The sequence below is a fragment of the Vespula vulgaris genome, chromosome 4 (assembly GCF_905475345.1).
Source record: "Vespula vulgaris chromosome 4, iyVesVulg1.1, whole genome shotgun sequence".
Lineage (NCBI taxonomy): Eukaryota > Metazoa > Arthropoda > Insecta > Hymenoptera > Vespidae > Vespula > Vespula vulgaris.
Window position 1 is genome coordinate 6,953,780 of NC_066589.1, and position 18,981 is coordinate 6,972,760.

Consider the following 18,981-nt stretch of genomic DNA (forward strand, 5'->3'; position numbering starts at 1 on the left):
AAAAAGAATTGAAGGCAACAATACGAATACTATAATTACAGGTAATCGTACACATTATTATCTTACAATGAATATTTAAAGCTAACGAATTAAAAGTAGGATGCGCTTTAATCGTCCGTCTCATAAGCAGGCGAGGCCGGTGAATAGGTTGGACTCGTAGGAGAGTAACCAGGTACCGGAGGTGAATATGTTGGACTTGTTGGCGAATAACTAGGACTCGTTGGAGTGTAAGTAGGACTTGTAGGCGAATATTTCGTACTCGAAGGTGAATACTGAGGACTCGTTGGTGAATATGTAGGACTCGTTGGCGAATAATTCGGACTGCTAGGTGAATATCTTGTACTACCAGTAGCTGTGTGCTGTGGTGAACTTGGAGAATACGATGGACTTGTCGGCGAATAAGTTGGACTTGTAGGGGAATATGTTGGACTCGCTGGAGTATATTGTGGCGATGTTCCAGCAAAGGAAGGTGAAGTGGGCGAGTAACTCGGACTTGTTGGTGAATATTTTGGGCTGCTAGGAGAATAACTTGGACTAGCCGGTGAATATTGAGGCGAGCTGGGTGAATAGCTCGGACTTGTAGGCGAGTAAGACGGCGAGGCTGGTGTATAATTAGGTGAACTAGGTGAATAGCTCGGACTGGTTGGTGAATAACTCGGACTTGTTGGCGAATAGCTTGGACTTGTTGGCGAATAACTCGGACTTGTTGGGGAATAACTTGGACTCGTCGGAGAGTAACTTGGACTTGTTGGAGAATAACTTGGACTTGTTGGAGAATAACTTGGACTTGTCGGCGAATAGCTTGGTGAAGTCGGCGAGTAACTTGGACTTGTTGGTGAATAACTTGGACTGGTAGGTGAATAACTTGGTGACGTTGGTGAATAACTCGGCGAAGTCGGCGAGTAACTTGGACTTGTTGGTGAATAACTTGGACTGGTAGGTGAATAACTTGGTGACGTTGGTGAATAGTTTGGACTAGTTGGCGAATATGTTGGACTGGTCGGCGAATAATTCGGACTCGATGGTGTCATACTAGGTGATGTTGGCAAATAAGCTGGTGATGTGGGCGAGTAACTTGGCGAAGCACCACCGGCTGGTGACATTGGATAAGGACTCATACTAGGTCCTGGACTTCCAGGACTTCCTGGTTGTGGAGAATAAGCGGAATATGCTGGAGACAATCCCGAAGCATCAGACGCTCCTGATGGTGAGAAACAAGCACCTCCTGGTGTCATGCCGCTGCCTAGAGCTAAACATAAATTATTTCGTGTAAAATCTGTACTAAGACAATTGTTAGTTCATGTATTTATTTATTAAATACGAATATGAAAACATACCAGGCGACATACTCGATGCACCATAACCAGGAGTAGCTCCCATCCATGGTGTCATCTGAGGACTCATACTCGGAGTCGCAACACTACCAAAGAACATACCGGCAGTTCCCATTACACCAGCACCTACTGCCATTGGTATTTCAATTCCAGCTTTACACTTCTCTGCATCGAGTAATAGATCGAAACAACCTATGGGACACGAATAAATTTAATAAATATATCTTCCTTATTTTTGAGAAAGTATTTTGAGATTTTATTTGATCAGTATCATTATAGTATTCAATTGTCGATTATTGTATCCATTAAATTGTTTTTTACCAGTTCCTATACGGGGCAGTTGACCCATAATAATATTTTCTGACACTCCTCTCATTGGATCGACTTCAGCATGAGAAGCAGCATCCAATAGAACGTCGACCGTTTCTTCGAAGGAACATCTGTAATAATGGAATAATATAATTTTTATATTTTTCATTTATCTTAAATATGGCAACGTATGAATTGCAAACCTCATTAATGCTCCGGTGTCCTGTCTGTTGATTCCATGACGAGTTATAGCCATTAAATGACCTTTAGCAGTCATAACGTCACAAAGTAAAGCGAGATGTCGATAATTTACGTAAAGACCATAGAATTGTAATACAGCATTCATTTCTTTTTCAACAGACTTTCGTACAGCTTCGATACCCAATACTTGGAATATTTCGCAAATGTCATTACTGAATGTTCGAACTGGATCAACGTCTCTTTCACTTAACACTTTCATTAAACTTGTTCCGTCAGTTTCAAGTAACCATTCTGCTATCGCTTTAAATTCACCTGTCTCCGTTATAACAATTCGCTTTTTCGAATCAGTTTGCGGTAAATGCATGTATACTTTACCAATAGCTTCGATACCCTGAAAATAGATTTGACATTAGTCACTAGTTAATGTATCATATATAATCATTTATACATCATAAAATAAAAACCATACAACTTTCAACATACTTGTAAAGTCATGTCACTAAGCATATTAGCTTCGATACATCGAAGGAACATATCATCCTCCATTTTATCCACAGTTTCTTCTTCTGTGTCTTGAAATTTATTATCATCACTATTCATAATCCTAATTCGTAAGACCAATTTTTCTGCATTATCATCATTGAATATACAATTCAAATCATCTCCAAAACCTGCATTAATTTTTTCTGCAATCTGTTCCATAGTCAATTTTTTATCCGTCATCCTTTTTCTGTCCAATTCAATACGTAATAACCAAGGTGATATTTTTGTTGGATCGAAGTCCGGCATTTCGTAGTATACATTGACAAACTCTTGATCTTCAGCAATAACAGTATTTTGAGGGTCAGGATCATAATAGATCGCGGTATTGGCAGTAACTTTTCGTAATGTAGTATGTTCAAGACGACAGAGAACGTTTTTCGCTTTTTCTGCATCCCTGGCAGCAGCACCAGTTAAAAATACTGTCAATGAAGGTGCTTTTGGCTTTTTACTAATGTTAATAATTTCTTTCAATCTAGGTACACCAAGAGTTACGTTCTTTGATGAGACACCGGCAAAGTGGAAAGTATTGAGTGTCATCTGTGTTGCGGGTTCACCAAGAGATTGTGCAGCTAATGCACCTACCATCTCACCTGGTGATACCTAAAAAATTTAATATATTCATATAGAATTCATATAGCATAATTCATATAGAATTCATTTATATTTCACTCATCATACTTGTGCTTGTTGAAATCTAGTTTCAATTTCTCCAATAAGCCATTCAAAAGCTTCACTGGAAAGTCTGAATTCTTCAGATACACATTTTGTACATAGAGTTGATCTCACTAAACATTGAAATAACAATGTAGCATTTTCGTTAGCTTGTTTACTTAATCTATCATCCCCAGCTACAATTATACATTTCTCTAAAAGATCTTTTACACCTAAAAAGAGAAAATGAATCAAAGATCAAGTATATTTTAATTTGCAATATTGAAAAAACATAATTATAAATATTATCGTAAAAACCTTGTATAACTCTCATAGGACTGAGATCAGTAGGAGCTCTTTTGTTGATGTGGAAAATTTTTTGGACATTCCAAATCATTCTTTGTAAATTACATGGGAGTACAACTTTGGATTCTCCACTAGGAAAAATTTCACGGAGAACAGCTCTATCTCTATTAAGTTGTTCCCATTCTCTTTCTAATTCGGAAATTACTTCACCCGATCCCATCATTTCACGGACAATATCTTCATTAAAAATGCGTCTCAGATACCGTTCATTGGTTGGATCAAATTTAAACTTCTTTTCAAATGCTTTATTGCTGAGTTTAATAGTAGGTAAATTTTGAAACTCAACAGTTTCACCACATAAACCATCCTCACCATAACGTAATTGGATAAGTTGCCCAACAGAATTTCTTACAGTTCCATCATAATGAACCATTACAGATTCCATAGCTTTGATCAAACGACGCTGAATATATCCTGTTTCGGCAGTTTTGACAGCGGTATCAATAAGACCTTCACGACCACCCATAGCATGGAAATAAAACTCGGATGGTGTAAGACCGGCTAAGTAAGAATTCTCAACAAATCCTCTAGACTCAGGACCATAATCATCCTTGATAAAATGCGGCAAAGTTCTTTTACGAAAACCGAAAGGTATTCTTTTACCTTCAACGTTTTGTTGTCCTACACAAGCAATAACTTGAGAAATATTAATATTGGATCCTTTTGAACCTGATACGACCATAGCTTTTAAATTGTTATATTCAGTCAAAGATTTTTTAGCAGAGCCACCAGTTTTATCACGAGCGTCATTCAAAATTCTGTTTACTTGATTTTCAAATGTCTGCCTTAAGGTGTTACCAGGTGTAGGCTCTAATTCCATATTATGAGCTTTTTGGATAACTTCTATCACGTCTTCTTTGGCTTTTTTAATAGCTTTCTGGATTTCTAAATATGTTTGTGGATCAGCAATAGTATCACCAATACCAATTGAATGACCTTCCAACAATAGCCAGTTGTTGATCACAGTCTGAATATTTCCATAAAAACGTCCACATACTTCATGGCCTAATTCCAGCATACAAATATGAAGTAAAGATCCTGCCGAAGTACCTAAGGTCTTCTTACAGAGAATACCCATAACTAATTCCCCATGTTCCACCATAACTTTCGTATCACCAGGTGATATCCATTTATATGGTCCATCATCTTCCTCATCTGGATGTGTACTGTGTGTTCTTATCATATTTACATTTCCTGGAATGATTAATGAAAAAATTTGTTTCCCAGTCCAGAGAGGTTTTGGTTTCAATATACATGGTTGAGGCATTTTCCCATCCCAACTAGGTAAAAACATAAGAATATTCATCATTTGTTCTTTTTCTATAAAAACGTCTCTTTTTGTCATTTTCCTCACAGCAGTTAAAGTATCTTGTACAATACCCATAACTGGTTTATTTGCTTGAGGAGTAATAATTTGACGAGGAGTAACATGTATATTTTCTACTTCTGCTCGAGTCTCCATTGATTGTGGAACATGAAGATTCATCTCGTCTCCGTCGAAATCGGCATTATAAGGTGATGTACAGCTTAAATTCATACGAAAAGTACTCCATGGGAGAACTTTAACTCTGTGACCCATCATACTCATTTTGTGAAGAGTTGGTTGTCGATTAAAAATAACCAAGTCTCCATCTCTGATATGCCTTTCTACTCTATATCCACACTGTAAATGGAGATCAGAAGGTTTTGGATGAAATCTTAAATCTATACGTTCTCCATTATCTCTGACTATATACTTGGCACCAGGATACTGTGAATTACCACGTCTTACTAACTCCTGCATCTTGTCAATATTGAAAGGTGTTACAATTTCTGGAAATGTTAAATTTTGAGCAATGCTACGAGGAACGCCTACTTGATCAATTCTTAAATTTGGATCAGGCGTAATGACCGTACGCGCTGAAAAATCTACACGCTTGCCCATCAAGTTGCCTCGTATTCTTCCTTCTTTCCCTTTTAGTCTTGCTTTTATAGCTTTCAATGGTTTTCCAGATTTTTGCATTGCTCTTGGCATACCAGGCATATCATTATCTACTAATGTTGCTACATGAAATTGTAACATCTTAATATTTTCTGATATAACATGAGCTGCTGCACCAGCCTGTTCATTTCTTAATAATTCATTATTTGATTTGATTATATCTGCTAATTTATGTGTCAAATCATCCTGATTTTTAGCTGAACCATACATAATAACTGCTGGTCTTACTGACAAAGGTGGAACTGGTAAAACTGTAACTACCATCCAATCCGGTCTTGCAAATTTAGGATCCATACCAAGAATAAATGATTCTTCATCAGTGATGTGTTTCAAAATTTCCCATGCTCTCTCAGCAGTTAGAACTATTTTTTTCTCTTGGGAATCTTCATTTACATGTTTCCATTCTGCAGTAACATCTAATCCAGATCTTCTTAAATTTGGCTGGTATCTACCACAACCTCCATGACCTGGTTTTCTATCTGTAGGTTGTTGTTCAGAATTCTCTTTATTGATATCCATTTCATCTCCTCCTTCACAGATATTTTTACTTTTGCATAAATCATATACAAATGTAAGACGTTTACGTGGTTGACCTTTTGTTTTCATAACTATTTCTTTAATTTTTGGATTGTGCTATTGAAGTATATTACAATTTATATAATAATTCTATATATCAATATGGCCTTAATAATTATATAAAATTATTCTAAATAATTATATCAGAAAGTATACTTACTGGACTGACAAGTAGTTTTGAACAATAAAAACATACACATCTAAGAATTTTTATTGTTTTAGTAATAAATCCAACATGAAAAACAGGTTTGGCCAAATCTATATGTCCAAAATGACCTGGACACTCTGTCATATTACCAGCACATGTCTGACATCGAGAATTTCTATCAATCACCCCTTGTCTTGGATCCATGAGGCCACCAAGTTTTGGTCTACCTCCTTCCATAGTTTCTGGAAAGCGTATGCCTCCATCTGTAACTGACATACGACGCTGTAAAGAGAAAAAGAATAGATTAAAAAAATAATAATAGACAAATTATTTATTATTATTATATATAAATAAATTATTGTCTATATTGAAGAGTAAATTAATATGGTTTAGTATAATCTTTAAAACTGTGAAATTATAAACATAATATTTCCATGTCATTCAATTGATTTCTACAATGATATAAAAATATATTTTTAATCGCGTTTTAATCACGTTTAATCATCATTATTATTGAAGAAAAATATTACTATCTTGATAATAAAATATTATTATCTATATCTGACAAATTCAAACCAACAAATAATTTTGAAAATAAGTTTAGCAATAATTACTGATTAAAAGTAATGTAATGTAAGTGCAGCAAGCAACGATATAATGTCGTCGTTATCGTATTATTATCTTTCGCACGGATAAAATAATATTTTCTACGATATTCTCTATCATAATAAAAAATATACTCACTATTTCATCTGGAGAAAGAATGCCAAATTGCACTCTTTTTACAGTTCTTAAAGGTGCTTTAGAATCGGACGTGGCCATTTTAACAAATTCGCACCACCGACTTCTGCGTCGCTACTTCTTTCAACTGCTTTTCAAGGGGAAACACTACCACGAGTCTTTTACCGATCAAAGCGCCATCAATTTCAAAATTTAACTTTTTTTTTTACAAGATTGGTGACACTGATCGTACACATTCCAGTGAATTACAGTTACTTAAAGAGTGTGTTTTATGAGTTGTGATCAATTCATTTTCACAAGATATAAAAATTATTATATTATTTGTTTAAGATAGTATAAGTCAAAGTAGTATAAAATGGCAACTTCAAAAACCACGAATACATATAATAGACAAAATTGGGAAGATGCGGTAAGTTTAATAAAATGTATTAATAGTAAATAATCAAAAAGGAACAGTTTTTATAGAAACCGAAATATTATTAATCATTTCATTTTTACTTTCAGGAATTTCCCATATTATGTCAAACTTGTTTAGGAGATAATCCATATATTCGGATGGTAAGTAATTGTTAATTATTTTTTATATTTGGAAATAATCAATTAGGTTATATCTTGTTCTTTCTATATTATTCATCATATCTAATGTTCAATGTCTTCTGGTTCACATAGCATGTATAAAATGTTTCATAGAATTATATTTTTTTTTTGCAGACCAAAGAAAAATATGGAAAAGAATGCAAAATCTGCATGCGCCCATTTACAGTATTCAGATGGTGTCCAGGAGCAAGAATGCGATTTAAAAAGACTGAAGTTTGTCAAACTTGCAGTCGACTTAAAAATGTATGTCAAACATGTTTACTTGATTTAGAATATGGATTACCTATTCAAGTACGCGATGCTGCATTAAAAATAAAGGATGATTTACCTCGGTCTGATGTAAACAAAGAATATTATGTACAAAACATAGATAATGAAATAGGAAAAATAGATGCAACAACGCCAGCTGGAGCTGTTGGTAAATCTGCTGCTGCTAGTGATCTATTAATGAAACTGGCTAGAACAAGTCCATACTATAAGAGGAACAGGCCGCATATTTGTTCTTTCTGGGTAAAAGGTGAATGTAAAAGAGGGGAAGAGTGTCCTTATCGTCATGAAAAACCAACAGATCCGGATGATCCATTAGCAGATCAAAACATCAAAGATCGCTATTATGGAGTTAATGACCCTGTGGCAGATAAATTAATGCGAAGAGCAGCAGCAATGCCTAAATTAGATCCACCAGAGGATAAATCTATAACCACTTTGTACATTGGAAACTTGGGTGATGTTTTAACAGAGAAACAATTACGGGATCATTTCTACCAATATGGTGAAATACGTTCTGTGACTATGGTCCCACGGCAACAATGTGCCTTCATTCAATACACACAAAGAAGCGCAGCTGAAGCAGCAGCAGAAAGGACATTCAATAAATTAATATTAGGTGGAAGGAGATTAACAATAAAATGGGGACGTTCTCAGGGCAGACAAACTATTTCTGCAGCAGAAGCAACTAGAGAAATTTTGGAACCAGTACCTGGTTTACCTGGTGCTTTACCACCTCCACCAGAAAGCATGGGGAATAATTTCTTTAATCTACAAACAACTCCTGGTATGATGCCACCAATGATGATACCACCGCCACCAGTAGCACCACAATTCATGTTTCCACCTCAAATGGCTGCTGCTGCTGCTGCAGCTGCTGCAACTCCTATTTTTCCACCAGGCACAACGCCTATACATTATCCCAGTCAAGATCCATCTAGAATGGGTGCATCTCAGGGTATTGGAAAACCATGGCCTGAAGAATAATAATAAAAAAGCAATCTTTATCAAATATCTTTATCAAATATTGTGACAAATCATAAAAATAAATACATTTATCTCCTTAATTTTTTAGTAAAATTTATAATTTATTGTAAATTTTGAAAATTGTCTTTTCAGAATTGTTTGATTGTTTTAATTTTATGTAAATTACATAATATTATAAAAAACAATTTTTCTGCCAATATACATGTTAATAAATTGTTATCGCGTTACATTTGAAATTTATTGTATCTCATGGATATTCTATGGTCAAACTACTACACTGATTGGCTGAAAATCATTTGAAAAGTAATTCGTAAAAAATTACAAAAGTTGACATGAATGGCGACATTAAAGCTATGAATCGCTCAAGTTTCATTGTATTACATGGAATCATGATAAAGGTTTGATAAAACCAATCATCTATCTTGAAAATAAAACTCAAAGCTTTAGGTTGTCGCCGTTGTATTTGACGCAAGAGCCATCTGACGTGGCACCGGATCAAAAAAGTACACGATACGTTCTAAGCATACCATTCTGACTGCGGCGTGTGTGCATCATAACGTATTTGATATTATTTCTTTACATATATGTATATATATACGTGTCTGTTCAACCGATGTTTCTACTGCATTGATCATATTTATTAAATCTATGGGGTACATTTATCATCGAATTTTTTTTAATATTCTTTGCATGCTTGCATAAGGCGCCTAGTGCGCCTTCCCGTCACAATGAAGATGTGTCGGGCACAATTACTTCTTCACTTTTTGGTGCTTAGCCTATTACCTTTCGTTCACACAGATGAGCACAATCACATCGTAAGTATAACTTGACCACTCATAAATATTGAATTCCATTTTAACGATATTAATATTTAGATATTTCAAATTTTAATTCTGTTATATTAGTAAATACATGCCATTTACAATTTTGATAATTGTTTCTTTACTATCAATTAATTCTATTTATTATATATAGTATGAAAGTATTTCCTAATTTGTCAAATAATATGTATATATATCATACATATACACGTATATATATATATATATATATATATATATATATATATATATATACAACTTCATAATATCATGTCATCTATAATTTAGTATGAAGACAATGATGAAGTTGTACTATGGATGAGTACGGTCGGACCATACCATAACAGACAAGAAACATACTCCTATTATTCTTTACCATTTTGTATGGGTATGAAAGATGTTATCAATCATCATCATGAAACTTTATCTGAAGCACTTCAGGGTATTGAATTAAAATTTAGTGGTTTAGATATCGAATTTAAAGGTAACCATATTTTACAAGTTTACAGAGACTGTATCTAAATATAGTGTATGTAAAGATAATTTGTTAACTATATCATTATAATAAATTTAATTTGGTTTTAGCTGATATCTCTAAAACAGAATACTGTCAAATAAATTTGCCTGAAGAAAGTTTGAAGGCTTTTGTATATGCTGTTAAAAGTCAATATTGGTACCAAATGTACATCGATGATTTACCAATTTGGGGTAAAAAAACCATAACATTTAATATAATTTATTATTAAATTATGTTTGATATATTATTTATTGCTTAATTTCTTTGACAGGTGTTGTAGGTGAACCAGATGAAAATAATGGAGTAGTTTCGTATTATATTTGGACGCACAAAAAATTTGATATAGGATATAATGGTAAACAAATAGTCGATGTCAATTTAACAAGCGATAACAAAGTTAAACTTGTACAAGGTGCTCAAATATCTTTCAGTTATGAAGTAAATTGGAAAAAGAGCAATATTAAATTTGCTGATAGATTTGATAAGTACCTGGATGCTAGTTTCTTTCAACACAGAGTAAGATTTTATATTGTTATATATTAATTATTTGTTATATAATTGGTTTTATAATATTATTTTTCTTTGTAGATTCATTGGTTCAGCATCTTTAATAGTTTTATGATGGTTATTTTCCTTGTTGGACTTGTATCCATGATATTAATGCGAACTTTGAGAAAGGACTATGCGAGATATAGCAAAGATGAAGAAATGGATGATATGGAGCGAGATTTGGGAGATGAATATGGATGGAAGCAAGTGCATGGGGATGTTTTCCGCCCAGCTAGTCATGCAATGTTATTTTCAGCTCTCATAGGAACTGGATATCAGGTACTTTTAATAAACTAATTTTTATATTAATTATCTGGCAATAAAAATAAATAGATAATTTTGTACATTTGCATTACAGGTTACTGTTGTTGTTCTCAGTGTAATTATTTTTGCTATTCTTGGAGAACTTTATACAGAACGAGGTTCCATGCTATCAACTGCAATATTTGTTTATGCTGCCACCTCATCTATAAATGGTTATGCAGGTGGTGGTTTGTATGCACGAATGGGTGGGCGTGTTTGGATCAAACAAATGATCCTCAGCGCTTTTATGTTACCCATTATGGTTTGTGGAACTGCATTCTTCATTAATTTTATTGCCATGTATTATCATGCTAGTAGAGCTATTCCTTTTGGTTCAATGGTAAGTATTTATATGATCTAGTATTTTATTGTAGATATCAATCCTTTGATACAACTTTATATTATTTTCATAGGTGGCAGTGACATGTATTTGTATATTTGTTATTTTACCTCTCACATTGGTAGGCACTATTTTGGGCCGTAATCTTGCTGGAACACCTGATGCTCCATGTAGAGTAAATGCAGTTCCAAGACCAATACCAGAAAAAAAATGGTTCATGGAACCATTGGTTATAATAATGCTTGGTGGAATCCTACCATTTGGATCTATTTTCATTGAAATGTATTTTATTTTTACTTCATTCTGGGCATATAAAATTTATTACGTTTATGGTTTTATGTTGCTAGTGTTTATTATCCTCATGATAGTGACAGTCTGTGTGACTATTGTATGTACATATTTCTTATTGAATGCTGAAGATTACCGATGGTATTTATGATCTTTTTATGTTATACATTTGATGTGTACTTGAATTTATTCATAAAGTATATTTTATTACAGGCAATGGACAAGTTTCCTTGCAGCAGCTTCAACAGCGGGATATGTGTACATTTATTCATTTTATTATTTCTTCTTCAAGACTAAGTAAGTAGATACTTTCATATTTGCTAAGTCAATATATTTCCCTTATAATTGCAAAATATAATCATATATTTTTTCTTTTCTTTTTTGTTCTTTTTTTTTTTTTAGAATGTATGGTCTCTTCCAAACAGCATTTTACTTTGGCTATATGGCACTATTCAGTCTGGTCTTAGGTATTATGTGTGGAACAGTTGGTTATATGGGTACTAGTGCGTTTGTACGAAAAATCTATTCCATAGTCAAGATAGACTAATGCAGTTTAGTGAAACTTATGTACTGTGGAATTAAGTAGGAACTTGATTCGTACGGCGTACTGCTCTCGGTGACGAACATTTGCGAACGTGTGATGTGTCTTTACAAGACAGTATTTTCAGTTTGATTATAAAAATATATATATTGTCTATCTTTCTAAGGAGTATATTAATTTTTTAAGTATCACCATATATATATATATTAATAATTACAACGAAATGATGTTTGATAATTAAACAAATGTAATTTATTATCATACATAGTAGGTTCGCATTCAAATCGAGAACAGTTCGCGAAATATTATTGGTATGGCAATGATCATGAGTATTCAGTAACTATACGATTATAAATCTTAAGAAAATCATGATCACACTAAATTCGTGTCATATGAATGACAGGTTTTTAAATTGTGCAGATATAAATATTTCAATTTGTCCTATATAAATTTGATTATATTCGAAACATTGTAAGTTCAATTCATTTATACAATTTATGTACTTCCATTCTGCACAACTTAATTGTGTTGTTTCGTGCATTAAAAATATTTTCTATAAGGTATTTTATTCCTTGTTATAGCAATATATATAATTTAAAACACCGTGGAGAGAAGAAAAATAATAATGTCCTAATAAATGTTCTAATAATATATAACACATTTTCCAGTATAAACGAACCTGCTTCCTAGACATGACATTTTTTTAATGCAATTACATTAACAAGTGCAGTAATACTGTTGAAAATAAAAATTGTTTTTAGTGACTAATAAAATGCTAATATATTATTTGTTATCACACTTATATGTTATAAAATTATCTTAATTTATATATGGGTAGATAAACATAATGAAACAACAAATATATGTGTATATGTATATATATATATATATATGTATATATATATATATATATATGTATATATATATATATATATATATATATATATATATATATGTCTGCTGTGTATATATGAAATTGTCATTGCTTCTACTTTAACACACTTGTATTACGCAATTTTCTGCTATAAATATTTGTTTCTGCTTGAATAACAGATAATGGTATAGTACAATAGTAAGTTCTTAGGAAAAAAATGACGATCTTTGCATTTTTTTCATTAAATAGGATTAATATGAAAACAAACAATTGTTGAATTAATAAAAATAAACTCATTTGTGTTATTTAATAATATTGGAATATGAGATTGTACTAGATGTATTTTCTTTATAAAATATTATTGAATTGGGGATATCAGTGAAGATATTTGAATGAATGGATGATATATTATTAGATGCAGAATTAATATAAAAAATATTAAATTTCTACATATAACATTACTTTATTTATATCTCATTCTGTTATAATACTATCATTGATATCATAAGAATCTATGTTATAAATGTATTGAGAAAATTATAACTATCATTGTATCACATAACTTCGATTGTGCTACGAAATAATCCGAATTATTTTGTATAAAATAAAATAATACAATAATCAAGTGCATATTCGATAAGAAAAATCCGATATAAAAAAAATGTTTAAATCTTATTGATATAAAAAATTATCATTTTAATTTGGACATGAAAATTTCATTAGAATAAATAAATAATGTTTTATTATTTTATACGAATTAATATTAACACGATAAATTTTCTAAATTTATCAGTTTTTAAAAAAATTTATTTAAAGTAGCCACGTCACTGATTTGACTTCAGTAGTGTCTGTGTGGCACAACGTTGATTTGCGTAGAATTTCATCCATTCACGTGTCAGGGCGCACACGTCGACGCGACTAGTGTAAATTAAAGCAACCTACGACACACAACATACACGTCTACAGAATTCAAAAGACGTTTCGCACGGTTACGAGTTATTCAACTAAATTGTTGGAAACAATTTTCAATTAGTTATTTAATACAACTTCTTCCATAAACGAAGGAATTATAAAATGGCACCAAAACAGAGAATGCGCATCGCCAACGAAAAAGCCACGAAGAATATTAATCTTCGTGGAAATGTACCAAAATCATCGGTAAGTGTCTTTTTTGTTTTTTAATTTTTATTCTTTTTTTATTCATTAAATGAAATAATCGATAGTAGTATAAGGTATTCAAAAATTTAACATATATTTTGAAAAATTTATTACCTAGTGAATATATTGAGGTTATAAATGATACCATCTGTGATGGATATATTGTGTCTATGTTTACCGGTTTTTTCTGTCGACTACATTAACAATTGTATTTTATATAAATATTATACTTAAACTTATTCACTTTTATACATATCAATTTAAAAAATGAATATATTAATAATATATTGTAGGCATTACCATATGTAACAATAGCATATGTAGTAGTGCTGAAACTTTTATTAGAGAAATTTGACAGAAATAAAACTAAATTAAACGACACATTAATATGAAATATTATAGTTTTATTTAGTTTTATAACTTTTGATAATTTCTTTTTATTTAAAATTTATTTATTTATATTATATAAGTAACAAAAAAATATATATATATCTATTATATGCATTAGAAACCACAAGACGAAGGATCACCAGTTGGGCCATGGTTATTAGCACTTTTTATATTTGTTGTTTGTGGGTCAGGTAAATATTTACATGAACCTATTATGGATTATAAATCCGTACGAATGTTTATATTTAAATTAATTTGTTACAGCCGTATTTCAAATAATTCAAAGTATCAGAATGGCTTAAAGGATTATAAATGCGAAAAAGGGAAAATGATATCGTTATTGTTGATATAATGAACTATCTACAAAATATCAATACACAAATGCTGTCATCATTTTTCAAGAAACTAACAATTTTGACACGGGTCTAAGTAGTACAGTGAAGGTGATAATGTCTTCATACGTACAAGTTTTCAATATCATCTAGAGAATTCTATTTTCCCTTTGCTAATGGCTCAAAGATTATTTATAAAAACTTAGCATTTACAAGCGTTTAACTTAATCATGCCATGCATTGATGGAAGCGAAGACTGTACATTTTATAGAATATTACATGATATATTTGTCAAGGTATATATTTTACTCCATCTTTCATTAAGAAGCATTTCATACTATTTCTGATATTTATAATGATCTCTTTCAGAAATTTTTTCAAAATATTTAGATAATGTGCACTCTTCCATTGATGCATTTATAGTAAATAATTGTATATAAATAAACAATTCGTCGTATGAATCTATAAAGCATTCCACTGAGCAGTTGGTAGCTTTTCTTTAACCATGTATTTAGTGGCCTTGAAAGTATATTGGGTCATTATATTTATATACATGTATAAGTGTATACCACACATACGTAATGTTAAAAGTAATTTATCTATATTAAATATTTGCTACTGACAGTTCTCTTTTTCTTTTTTAATGAAGAATATAATAGAGTAAATATACATTTACAGGATACATTTAGAATCACATTTTGTTTGTTGATTTTATATTTGTTCGTATTATATTTATGCAATTTGGAACATAATGCATTATCTTTAAAGATGTTTAATTTTTTTATTATTGTAAAAGGATTTACGTAGATGTTTCAAAATGTAAAAGTATTCTTAAGATAAACACAAAGATATTTTGTTATAAATAAAAAGCATATGTATAGTTACGATATATAGTAATAATCATATAAAGTACTAGTAATCATAGATAAAAGTAATAAAGATGAAATATGCTCGTAAAAAATAAAAATGAAACTAGTGAAGAACAGCGTAAGTAATTACGTTTGTACGTATACGTACACATACATGTTAATACTTGCATATTATTTCTGATTTGATGCTAATCGCAGTAGTTAGTTAATTCTCAATTGTTTCATTACTTTTAAGCTCGATATGCATTATCGATTCGTTCAGGGTTAGATCTCGGTTCGATCTAATATTATTCTACTGTTTTATATTATATTAATTCAGATACTCATGAGTATGATTTAAATCGTTATTGAAATTGTGAATACGTATGATATAAAACAATATAAAATAATATTTGATCGGACTGTGAAGGGATTGAATGTGTGTATCGACCCTTATACTTTTTAAGGTTATTCACCAACCATCTTTTCCTTGAAGCACGTGTGACGTTAGCGACACGTATGGACAAAATATAAACTACAAGAATAGTAAGGAACAATTATCCCAATCATACGGTTATCGTATCGATGTAGAAGCTTATGTAGGTTATAGTTCTTTTATGCGTAATCTACATTCTATTATTTAAAAATTAAAACAAAATTTAAGTTCTGAGATAACTTCTATTTCAAGAGAATTCTGGTCCATTTTAGCCTCAACGCTAATTGCAGATGTTTGAATCCTGACAAATCGATAACAAGACCATCCAACATCGGTAATTTTAATTGCGATAGTTTAGTTATTAAACACGACCGATTTAATATCTATGTTTTTATAAAAATTGCTGCTAGAATTACATTTTCTTATAAACCGTCGGTAATTCATTTACGCGATACCAGATGATAAAACGTAACGTATTTCAATAGTATTGAAGTTGCTTGAATCTTGTACAGAAATCGATATTATTTACGGTATAATCTGCATTATCTATCGAGATGCTTTTCCTATTATTGCTAGTACAATAAGTAAAAAAAAAAAAATAAGAGAAGGTATACCGACAGATCCGATCGACATTCGTAGTTCGCGAAGTACGACGAAAGCGACGAGTGTGACGTAAAGATTGTGCGTTCTTATTATTCGTCAGTATTCACGTTCGTTCTCTAGGTAGATTTTATTGAGTTGAATTCTTGTAACAAGGACGTAGATTTTAACACGAATTGGTATAATAAATTAGATATATTTCTCTCGATTGAAACTATATCTTATTTATATAGAAAAGAAAATGGCTGGTGCAGGAAATGCTAGTGCCGGTTCTGTTTTCCAAAAACTCGGTTTGAGACCAGTTACGAAATGTAGTCTTGTTAAATACTACATGCCGGCTTTCGGTGTTGCTTCATATACAGCTTTATCCGTCAACGTGATGAATCCAAGTCTTGTCATCAGGTAAGAAATTAAAAAAATCGAATTTGACCTTATTGATTCAGAATATTGAACTTGGATAGTTCGGTAGTCATTATTGAATTATTACGTAATCCGCCTAAAATATGCTGTTCTAATATTTCATTCAAAGGATTAAATATTTTCAATGAAAAATATTAGATTTTTCTTAATCAAAAGTGTAGACAAATATTCTATACAAAGGAATCACCATTTTTGTAACTTCTTTTAAGTATGACCGATAAGCGTAGCTGAATTAACTCATCATCTATTATATTTGATTTTTTAAATAAAATTCAAACACTTGATATTTGTATTCTTTAGACAGAATAGTTCATTGCCATTTGAAAATACTATTTTGTATAATATCTTACAAAATACATTCATTTCTTTAACTATCTTTTATATATATATTTACAGAATATTTCCAAAGAAAGATATCACGAACTACTTACTCTTTAGTGCGCTGGCAGGAACTGGCTCGTATTTTTATACCAGGGAGCACATGGAAAAAGCTCAAATCAGTACGAGATTGTTATATAGGTAAGAAGGGTTAAATTTTGTATGTTTATTGATGCAATCTATACGTGCACTAATTATTATGTTATACTTAATAGTGGTACTGGAGCATTGTTGCTGAGTTTTGGTTCAGTTTTGATGTGGGCTGTTCTACGATCCATTGTACCACCAAATCCAACTCTGTGCACTTTAGTCGGTATTGGTTCAGGATTGCTAATTATCAAAGTTGGTTCTAGCTATATGGACTATATTGATAATCAGATAGCTAAAAAGTAGATGGCTATTATTGTTTTATTTAATTTCATTTATTTCGCACTAAATTTATTATTAAAGAAAAGAATGATATAATCCATATACCATTGGGTAACTAGATATCATCAAGCTGAATAATATTTGTGGTTTTCTAAATTTTATATGGTTGTCTCTATTTGTAGTAAAATGGATATATTATTGAAAACTATGTTGAGTATTGTTAGACTTTGTGCCTAACAACTATTTATTTACTATATTTTTTTTTTATTAAAATAATTATCAATATAGTATTCATTGAAACGTATATCTTATATCCAACTACAGGAGATTGCTGAAATATACTGAACTAGGTGAGAAGTAATTGTAGAATAGAAAAGAATAATGATTAATTTTTTGAACAGATATTTCAGTATTTAACAGTTGTTTTGTAAATTGTACTGATTTTTTGTTTGCATAAGATATACAATGCAAATGAGATATTCATTAATTGTTTTTAGAGATTATTTCTCACTGAAATTATATATATAAAAAATTGAAAAAATATACAAGCAAATGATATTATTTGAATATAACTTCATTTTCATGAATGTTTTTGCATTTTACTAAATGGATTGCACAGATAGTGTTAAAAAATGTGTATAAGCATTCTGATAGCTGCAATTTTTTCAATACAAATGCAGTTATTGTTTTTTTTTATGGCATTTTCTAATGCAATCAATTAAAATATATATAAAATTATTCACATCACTTACCAAATAATTCATGTTATCAATAGCAATCTGTAATAAATATTTCATTAACTTAACAATAAGAAATTTGTAATTACTTAAATTAAGTTAAAGGAATTCCATATAAATGCTTGTATTTAGAATTTGTGATACCAAAGATTGTATTTCATGTATTGATTCATATTCGTTGTACAGTTCTGGTATTGATGCTAAAGAGCTGTATATCGTTCACCAATACTCATTACTAATTTGTGTCCTCCTGTCAAAAATTTGTACATATAAGTTGAGAAAAAAATGAATGCAAATATTACACGAACAAATACGAGTCTAGTTTTAATAGAAATTATTTTTATTTCTTGTATCCTTAAATGATAAATAATTTTATATT

The 18,981-nt window shown here is 31.1% G+C and overlaps 5 protein-coding genes across 5 annotated transcripts; 4 read left to right on the plus strand and 1 right to left on the minus strand.

Moving 5' to 3' along the window:
* Positions 1 to 8: 8 nt before the first annotated feature.
* LOC127063414 (DNA-directed RNA polymerase II subunit RPB1) lies at positions 9 to 7,015 on the minus strand. Its single transcript, XM_050993179.1, has 9 exons — positions 6,854 to 7,015; positions 6,122 to 6,391; positions 3,357 to 6,018; positions 3,066 to 3,271; positions 2,328 to 2,987; positions 1,847 to 2,235; positions 1,656 to 1,774; positions 1,338 to 1,526; positions 9 to 1,249 (listed from the first exon to the last, which is right to left on the minus strand). The coding sequence occupies exons 1-9, from the start codon at positions 6,929 to 6,931 to the stop codon at positions 108 to 110; spliced, it is 5,715 nt and encodes a 1,904-aa protein (XP_050849136.1). The 5' UTR covers positions 6,932 to 7,015; the 3' UTR covers positions 9 to 107.
* A 63-nt stretch (positions 7,016 to 7,078) lies between these two features.
* On the plus strand, positions 7,079 to 8,781 carry LOC127063416 (pre-mRNA-splicing factor RBM22). Its single transcript, XM_050993181.1, has 3 exons — positions 7,079 to 7,259; positions 7,355 to 7,408; positions 7,562 to 8,781. Exons 1-3 carry the CDS (start codon positions 7,206 to 7,208, stop codon positions 8,699 to 8,701), a joined length of 1,248 nt encoding a protein of 415 aa, XP_050849138.1. The 5' UTR covers positions 7,079 to 7,205; the 3' UTR covers positions 8,702 to 8,781.
* Positions 8,782 to 9,188: 407 nt separating this feature from the next.
* LOC127063415 (transmembrane 9 superfamily member 3) lies at positions 9,189 to 12,846 on the plus strand. The gene is made up of 9 exons (XM_050993180.1): positions 9,189 to 9,516; positions 9,811 to 10,006; positions 10,108 to 10,230; positions 10,311 to 10,555; positions 10,628 to 10,867; positions 10,947 to 11,231; positions 11,305 to 11,660; positions 11,733 to 11,816; positions 11,922 to 12,846. Exons 1-9 carry the CDS (start codon positions 9,430 to 9,432, stop codon positions 12,064 to 12,066), a joined length of 1,761 nt encoding a protein of 586 aa, XP_050849137.1. The 5' UTR covers positions 9,189 to 9,429; the 3' UTR covers positions 12,067 to 12,846.
* Positions 12,847 to 13,820: 974 nt separating this feature from the next.
* LOC127063509 (stress-associated endoplasmic reticulum protein 2) lies at positions 13,821 to 16,432 on the plus strand. Its single transcript, XM_050993400.1, has 3 exons — positions 13,821 to 14,092; positions 14,601 to 14,673; positions 14,747 to 16,432. Exons 1-3 carry the CDS (start codon positions 14,009 to 14,011, stop codon positions 14,782 to 14,784), a joined length of 195 nt encoding a protein of 64 aa, XP_050849357.1. The 5' UTR covers positions 13,821 to 14,008; the 3' UTR covers positions 14,785 to 16,432.
* A 249-nt stretch (positions 16,433 to 16,681) lies between these two features.
* On the plus strand, positions 16,682 to 18,913 carry LOC127063508 (uncharacterized). Its single transcript, XM_050993399.1, has 4 exons — positions 16,682 to 16,821; positions 16,932 to 17,100; positions 17,515 to 17,637; positions 17,712 to 18,913. Exons 2-4 carry the CDS (start codon positions 16,940 to 16,942, stop codon positions 17,887 to 17,889), a joined length of 462 nt encoding a protein of 153 aa, XP_050849356.1. The 5' UTR covers positions 16,682 to 16,821; positions 16,932 to 16,939; the 3' UTR covers positions 17,890 to 18,913.
* The last annotated feature ends 68 nt before the right edge of the window (positions 18,914 to 18,981 follow it).